This window comes from Ranitomeya imitator, chromosome 1 (genome assembly GCF_032444005.1).
Source record: "Ranitomeya imitator isolate aRanImi1 chromosome 1, aRanImi1.pri, whole genome shotgun sequence".
NCBI lineage: Eukaryota > Metazoa > Chordata > Amphibia > Anura > Dendrobatidae > Ranitomeya > Ranitomeya imitator.
Genome location: NC_091282.1, coordinates 1,121,227,943 through 1,121,236,937, shown reverse-complemented (window position 1 = coordinate 1,121,236,937; position 8,995 = coordinate 1,121,227,943). Strand labels below are relative to the sequence as shown.

General features: G+C 41.2%; 1 protein-coding gene across 2 annotated transcripts in view; it reads right to left on the bottom strand.

The window, feature by feature from the left end:
* Nucleotides 1–637: 637 nt before the first annotated feature.
* SGCZ (sarcoglycan zeta) overlaps nucleotides 638–8,995 on the bottom strand; it is a 2,021,747-nt gene continuing 2,013,389 nt past the window's right edge. For both annotated transcript variants that reach the window (XM_069744428.1, XM_069744427.1), the window contains 2 exons: nucleotides 2,674–2,797; nucleotides 638–1,417 (listed from right to left, as the gene is read on the bottom strand). In XM_069744428.1, coding sequence (XP_069600529.1) covers nucleotides 1,223–1,417; nucleotides 2,674–2,797 — 319 coding nt within the window. In that variant the 3' untranslated portion in view covers nucleotides 638–1,222. The remainder of the gene's footprint in view (nucleotides 1,418–2,673; nucleotides 2,798–8,995) is intronic.

Below are 8,995 nucleotides of genomic sequence, written 5' to 3'. Positions count from 1 at the left end.
GGAGGCGGGGTTTTTGGGTGTTTGATTCACCCTTTCCTTACCCGCTGGCTGCATGCTGGCTGCAATATTGGATTGAAGTTCATTATCTGTCCTCCATAGTACACACCTGCGCAAGGCAAGATTGGCTTGTGCAGGCATGTACTACTGAGGACAGAGAATGAACTTCAATCCAATATTGCAGCCAGCATGCAGCCAGCGGGTAAGGAAAGGGTGAATCAAAAACCCCAAAACCCCGCCTCCATGGCTGAAGATTGTTCCCTCCAAATTCAGGTGACAGTGTCCCTTTAATTCAACTGTAATACATTTTTGGAATAAAGTAAATTTAAGTTTTCATGGATTTGATAGGTGTAGACATACCTTGTCCTTCCCATGCTCCCCCATATTGGCCTGGACTGGCATGTAAGCACCAAAAGTTGCAATATTTTTGCACAGCTTCTGAGTTGTTAAAAAACATTGTGATTCGGTAAGGTGTTTTACAACAGAATACTGGCATACACACCATAATGAAATGAACCCTTCTGGTGAAATTTCTGTAGGGGATATATCCTCCTGAATAAGGCTTTGCATTTAGTTTATACTAACGGGCTAAACGACTCCCATTAAAACTGGCAAATAAAGTAAGTAAGAGAGAGAGAGTGAAAGGAGAGAAAGAATATTTTTATTTTAAGAAGGAAAATCCGGAAAATTTTTCTTTTAAAAACCATATTTTCAATTTAATTGTTTAGTAAAGGCAATATCACATAATACTTTAATATTTATTTCTTTTGTGGGATAAAAGTATACATCCAAAAATATTGAATGGAAAATTGTGCTTTAAAACAGTACAGTTTTCTTTTTTTTACACGGGATTGTTTTTCCTAGTAAATGTCCAGCAAATTTTCTTGCATACGAGGTGTACAGTTAATTGTTTCTCCTTATGCCTGCGGTACAGAATCATGTGCTTCACTTTATTTAGCAAAGGCACCCATGTAATTCTTCTTTACGCGATGGTAGACTTTGATCCTCCAGGTCTGGTTGACCTTTATGCAGGATACACCTCTATGCAGGATTATTTCAAAAGTCACATAAGAACTTCAAGGCAGTATTGTATTCCCTCATACCCTGGAAGATGCTCTGCAGTCCATTAAACTGTTCAATATACCACAATGATATCTGGGCAGAACCGTGAAGCAAATGTGAAGTAGCGAAAGGCTATTCTGGTGTGAGAAAACACATAGTTCATTCAGCTCCACAAACAGATGTTGCTACTGGATTGACAAGTGGAACTAGCTCCTGCTGGAGAAAGGTAAAGTTTGCCATTAGGACAAACACACAGCTCATAGACAGTCTGTCGAGGGCCTACCGAACCTGTAGATGAAGGTGTAAAAGAACCTTGTGGTAAATTTTCTAGTCTGATGCTGTCTGCATCTAAAAATATCTGTAAGAAGAAAGAGTGAGAAAACATTATATTGCAATAAATGCAATTGCATCCTTTGTCACTACTAATACAAATGTTCAAAATTATTAGGATACACTTCTTAATACTATTTTGTTTTTAATTTAGTCCCATTACCACAGGTATAAAAAAAATCTATCCCCTAGCTAAGCTGTCTGCCTTTACGGACACTTCTGAAAGAATGGCCCATTCTAAAGACCATCACGGGGAATTTGATTTGGCACTGGAAAATGTTACCCCCTCTTGCAAGAAGTCAGTTCATGAAATTTATTTCCTCCTAAATATCCTACAAATAATTCTGAGTTATATTCTTAAAAAGTGGAAATGTTTAGGGACTATATCAACCATGTAAAGTTACAGAGTAGTAGAGCATGGAATTTAATGGCGTGATTTCACCTGAGTGGTGAGGTGCATAGGAGAAATGATCAAATCTGACAAAATTTGAACCTACCACATAATTCCAATTTTACAGAAAAATTTTATTTGAGTCAAAGTTATTTGATGGAAATTAAATCTTCTTTATTGTGCTGTGTAACTCTCCAGGCCACAAATCATAATAAATATAGGATGTAAAAAAAATTAACACACTCCTCAATGTTTATCAATCACCTTATCGCCTGCTACCGTCCAATCATCCATGCCTCTTCATCTTCAATCGCACGCATTCTTTTTGGCCTGCTTTGTACTATGCTAACGCCATCTCAAAGCTCTTCTGGCACTGACTAGGCCTCTGACAAGACTGTGGTGGACATCATCATATTACAACATTACAAGGAGTTTTGCCTAATCAGTGACTCTGGGAATGCAAAGGTAGTACATTTTAGATTGTTGGGGCTGAAGGCAAAGAGAAGACGCATGGATAACCGATTGGCAGGCTGCAGGAGTGAAAGAATAGATGAGTGTTATTATTTTTTTTAAACTTTTTCTGTCCCTCTATGGTTTAGAAAATTGGTGACAGCGTCTGACCACTGTATTGTTGAATTCGTGAGGAGCGAATTGCAAAAAAATCCATATTCAGGAGAATGCAAATTTTTGGAAGAATGGAGGAGATTTTAATTCCACTGAAAAAAAGGTACTTCATGGCCCATGGCCAAGCAGCAGCATGCACAATATCAAGCATCAGGTAAAGTTGTGTAGTTGGAATGTTGCTGCCACTGGTCTCTATAGTATGGAATTGTATTCTAGTTTTAAGCTTTGGTTAAACATGTAGAAAAAATTTTGTTAGCATTATTACTGACCTCACCATCTGTGGACTGTAAATGAAGCTCTTTTCTACAACTGGCTCTAAATTCTCCTGCTACAGCACTGATTTGAACTCCTTTTGGTGCTTCCATTGTTAACGATCTTGTTGGAGATTCAAGTCTGGAAATTAATAACAATGAAATAAACAAACATATAAGCAAATAAATTGAACTTAACTCAATATCCAAATATTATATATATATATATATATATATATATATATATATATATATATATTATTAATGGCTTACAATATGGAACCTATGAGTAGAGATGAACAGATTTCTTTACATAACCATGGCCCATGGTCCAGGTCAGTACTAACTGGTCATGGATAAGAGCTCCGTAAATTTTCTTTACCATTTGGGATTTTAGCCTCAGCTTATGATTAGCTGATCTGGGTGAGGCATCATCTTTGTGCTATCACAATTGGCCGGGGAATCAATCACCTCACCGGGGAACTTAGAAGCTCAGGAGATTTGTGCAACTCCTATCAATGGCCAGAGAGCACTTCTCTTGACTGTGCACTGGGGTTGTGTGAAGCGATTTGTTAACCTCTACTTATGATGGTTTCTACATAAATGTGGTCCCTCCACTACATGTCGTTTCTGTTTTTTTTTTCATGTCAGCTAAAATGCATTTCTCACATTTGTATACTGAAAAATGTTAGAAAACATTTGTAAGTCATACATCAGAGTGAAGCTTTGAAACCAAACCCTTGAAGACTGCTTGATGATACCAAAAGATACCAAAGACAGTAAATTCTGCAGGGAAGTTAAAAAACTTATATTGTGTAACACTAATGGTCTCATAAATCTAAGAATAGATACAAAAGTGGCTTATATTACACAACACACCCGTGTGGTTAAAGTTGCAGGAAAGTGATACTTACCTCTTTGTTGTCTTAGACTGAATTAGTAGCAAAACAGAAAATTTAATTTGTCAATTGCACATAATGGGAATCCAAACTGGCTTATGTATAACTAATTTACATTAGCCAGGATATTTATTACAAGCAATCAAATATATTCAAGTGCAATTGAATTATACTTAAACATTAGAAAATCTGCATTTGTCAGATTTCAGAATTTTTGTAATTCGCTTCCACGCGGACTCAGCAAAATGTTGGCCACTGGCTGCCATTTTGCTGATCTTTAAATGGCCAACAAAAGGTTAAAAAATAAAAAGAAGCTTATAGTTACCTTACCACTCACTGCTATGGTCCAGCTGAACTTTACCATCACCCGTTCAGTCCTCCTTGCAACGTCTTAGCTCAGTCATCGCTTGCTGAATTCCAAAAAGGACCAGATAGAGTACAGCGAGGAATGGTGGGGCTGGTGAGGTGAGTGGTAAGGTGAGTATAAGTATTCTTTTATTTTTTACATGTTACATTTATTATGTTCAGGGGCCTGGTAAGACACCAAAGAATAGTAAGATACATTCAATTCACAGATATTAGCTAATAAAATTAATTGGAAAAATTTGCACCAAAAGGCAAATTAGAACTGTGCTTGACCCACTTATCTCTAATATTTTTACATATCTGAAGAAGGTCTATGCTGTACCCCTGTGCAGTTAGCCTGCAGTCACACTTTTCTATATGAAAAAAGGTAATTTTAGGTTTGAGCTAGAGTCCCTAAAGCTCTGGTGACATTTTGACTTTGGGAACAGTGAACATTTTTGTTACAACAATTTTCATGTACAAGTGCAAGTGTTCTCAAAAAGAGGGGCGATTGTAGTTTTTAAAGTGCCTTTTAATTCTTAATCACATTATTGAGGAACATGTTGAAACTTTCTTATATACCTTGTGTTTCAGTTCCTCAGCATTGTCAAAATATTAGTTCTACATCGCTAGTTCTGTTCTCAGCTGGGAAGTGGATACAATTGTATCTGTATGCTCTAGAAGCTAAAATCAACAGCAACAGCAAAGGCACAAATCTTTGTGTCAGTTTTCTGCATAGTATCTAAAGACCTCTGTAGGATCGAGTTGCATGAAAGAAGCATAGTCATTTCAATATAGAAATCAAACTTCTAGGAAACATTTAAACTACAACATGCCCATATCAGTGCAACTTAAAAAACATCAAGACCTAAATTAATTAGTAGTTCCGGAAGTGCTCATAAGACATCAATAAGCGCAGTGGAAGACCATGCATCCTTTTCTTTTAGACCTTTCTTGATGGAACAATTTTATATAAAAACAAATATTTTGCAAACGGGACCTGGATCATTGTCCAAGTTACTCAAGACTAAAACAAATATATATTTTATTTTACAAGCTTTAGTTGGTGATTAAACATTTTCTTTTACTCTACATTATTATATGTAATTAAAAGTCAAGGTATCTTTACGCTAATGCTTATTTTCTATAACTATAAGACACATTTTATAAAAGATTGTAATAGAATACTTGCAAGTTTTTATAGCAATGCCAACAATAGTTTGAGAGAAATCAAATTTTTGTATGTGAACATATTTCATGCAACACAATCTCCATTTTGTTACATTATATGACTTCATACCTATACCTAAACTTTCACTGTTCAGTTTATTAATTTGTCTGTAGTCTTCCTTCTGCTATTAAATATCATAACCTCTGCTCTAATTAAGATATCTGTAACAATTGACCACAGCAGTAACCAAGCAGACATGCCTTTGGGGAACCAATCCAACAGGCCATATCCAAAAATACATTACTGGGATGTTTCTTGGCTTTACCAATAAATCACAGGCGGCTTCGTCAGGGAGAAATAGCATCATTTCTCCCTGAGGAAGCCGCCTGTTTTGCGGCGATATGCGTGGGTCCTATCCCGCACCTGTTCTTCCCCCCCCCCCTTTGCTCATGCTGGCTCCGTCTCCAATATATGGACTCTGGGTATCTGGGTTTATTTATCCTTAGATTTTGGCATACTTTGTTTCTGCCTTCTCCATCTGCTTTCCTATCGTTCATTGTGCATTGCATTTTCCCTACAAGGATGTTATTTAACATCTTTCTGCACCCATACGGTACTGTGACATCGGTTTAGGCATATAGATTTTCCATCCGCACACTGTGTCTGGATATATGCATATTGAGAGGGGTGAGTATATCCATTTTTTTTTTTTTTATTCTTTATTTTTTACATGAATATGGATCCCAGGGCCTGAAGGAGAGTTTCCTCTCCTCCAGACCCTGGGAACCATACGCACCGCACACACCGATTCCGATTTCCGATATCACAAAAATATCGGAACTCGGTATCGAAATTCAGATACAGCAAATATCGGCCGATACCCGATACTTGCAGTATCGGAATGCTCAACACTACTGGTGACAGTAAGCTATGTCGGGTATTCGTGAGTCAGTGCTCCATACATCTTGAGCTCCTGGGTGCAGATTTTCCTACAGAACGGGTGAAAGTGGCATTTATTTTATCCCTTTTGTCAGGCAGGGTGTTGAAGTGGGCAATGCCGCTATGGGAGCGTAATGATCGTGTGGTGCAGAGTGCTCTTCTTTTTCTGGATGCTCTGAAACAGGTCTTTTTGGGACCTCGTGTCATCCACGATACCGCGCTCCAATTGTTGGCAAAAACACAGGGTTCGTCCATGGTCAGTCAGTTTGCTGTCCAATTCCGGACTCTGGTCTCAGAATTGGAGTGGCCGGATAAAGTCCTTATTCCGGTTTTCTGGAAAGGACTGGCAGACCATGTGAAGGACGCCTTGGCCACCAGGGAGATTCCCGCCACACTGGAGGAGCTCATTTCTAAATCTACCAGCATCGACCTCCATTTTAACGAGCGGAGGTTGAAGTGGACCCAGTGTAGGCAGAGGTTTCGGCTGGCTCCCACCTTCGCCAGACCTCTAGAATCTTCCGTTCAGGCGTCCGACTCCCATGAGGCCATGGAGGTTTCTCGAGCGGGACCTAAGTCTTGGACTGCTCGAGTACCCGTGGTTTGCAGAAATTGCCCACAAGAAGGACATTATGCCAATAAATTTCCATGGTGGATGGGTAAACGACCGCCTCTAGTAACCATTGGAGGAGGTTCACTAGACACAGTGGCGTTTTCCTCCAAGCTGTCCTTCAAAGGGACAATCATATTAGGCTCTTACTCTCTAACAGTCGAGCTTTGTGTGGATTCTGGAGCAGAGAGGAATTTCATGTCCTCGGCTTTTGCTCTGCGCCATGCAATACCTCTGGTGATGCTCGCCAAACCGGTGACTGTTAGAGTAGTGAATGGGTCGACACTTCCATCTCAGATCACACACCAGACTGTCCCTTTCACATTATTCAAGTCCCCTTCCCACCAGGAGATTATTTCCCTTCTTGTCCTTCCCGAGGGAATGGACGAGATTCTTCTGGCAATACCCTGGCTCCGTTTTCACTCCCCACATATTGAGTGGACCTCTGGGAGGATATTGGGTTGTAGTGATTCATGTAAGGGCAGATGTGTGAGAGAGTGCGTTCAGGTTTCCACCACCGAGATACCCACAGATCTTTTTTCCCTTCCCAAATTCTATTGGTCCTATGCAGACCTCTTCTCTAAAAAGGCTGCAAAGACCCTTCCGCCTTACCACCCCTATGACTGTCCTATAGATCTCTTGTCTGGAGCAGAACCTCCTCGGGGACGGGTCTATCCCCTCTCTCTCCCAGAGACGGAGGCTATGTCCCAATACTTCCAGAATAATTTGGCAAGAGGGTTCATAAGGAAGTCAGTGTCACCTGCAGGTGCGGGGTTCTTCTTTGTGCAGAAGAAGAACAGAGAATTATGACCTTGCATGGATTACAGGGGTCTTAACGCCATCACTGTTAAGAATAAGTACCCGCTGTCCATGATTTCTAAGCTCTTTAATAGGCTACCGGGAGCAAGGGTATTTACCAAATTAGATCTGTGGGGTGCTTATAACCTGATTTGCATCTGTGAGGAGGACGAATGGAAGACGGCATTTAATACCAGGGATGGGCACTATGAGTATCTGGTGATGCCCTTTGGGCTCTGTAATGCCCCAGCCATTTTCCAAGACTTTGTCAACGACATCTTCCGGGATATGCTCTCCACCTCGGTCGTAGTCTATCTGGATGATATTCTCATCTTCTCTCCAGATATTGACTCCCACCGGATAGATGTTGGCAGAGTCTTTGACCTCTTACGGGCAAATTCTCTCTATGCAAAGTTGGAGAAGTGTATGTTTGAGCAGGAGTCTTTACCTTTCCTGGGCTATATCATCTCCATCCAGGGATTGGCTATGGATCCTGCCAAACTACAGGCTGTGATGGACTGGCAAGAACCCCATTCTCTTAAAACTGTGCAGTGCTTTATGGGGATCATTAATTATTACCGCCAGTTCATTCCCCACTTCTCAACTTTGGTAGCTCCCTTGGTAGCCCTCACCAAGAATGGAGCAAATCCCAAATTGTGGACTGAAGAGGTCTCCAGGGCCTTCTCTTCTATTAAGTTTCATTTTGCTAGCGCTCCCATCCTACATCGTCCCGATGTTGATAAGCCGTTTATAATGCAGGTGGATGCCTCATCCATTGGTGCAGGAGCAGTCATCTTCCAAAAGGATGCTCAAGGTCGGAAGCCTCCTTGCTTCTTCTTGTCCAAGACCTTCACACATGGGGGAGAAATTATTCCATCAGGGACAGGGAGTTGCTAGCGATAAAGTTGGCTTTCTCGGAGTGGAGACATCTTTTGGAGGGGGCTCGCTTTCCCTTTCAAGTCTTCACGGACCACAAAAATTTGTTATATTTGCAAACAGCCCTGCGGCTAAATTCTCACCAGGCCAGGTGGTCCTTGTTCTTCTCCCGTTTCCACTTAACCCTCCATTATCTCGCAGGGGAGGGGAACATTCGTGCTGATGCCCTCTCTCGCTCTGTTGTGTCATCTGAGGAGGAGGAAGGGCAGCCTCGGCTTATTGTCCCTTCTGAGAGCCTGAGAACTGTAGCTCCGGTATTGCTAGAGTCTGTGCCTCCAGGTAAGACTTTTGTACCCATTAATTTGAGACCGGAGGTTCTCTCTTGGGCTCATTCATCCAGGGTGGGTGGACACTTTGGTACAAAGAGGACATCTGAGCTGCTGGTGAGGACGTACTGGTGGCCACATATGGTCCGTGATGTCAGAGATTATATTCAGGCGTGTGTCTCCTGCGCCAAAAATAAGTCTCCTTGACAATGGCCAGCTGGGTTACTCTATCCCTTGCCGGTGGCAGACAGGCCCTGGGAGATGGTCGTGATGGACTTTGTGGTGGGTTTGCCCAAGTCTCGTGGCTGTACCATCATTTGGGTTATCACTGATCATTTTTCTAAAATGGTGCATTTGGTGCCGCTTGCACGGTTACCTT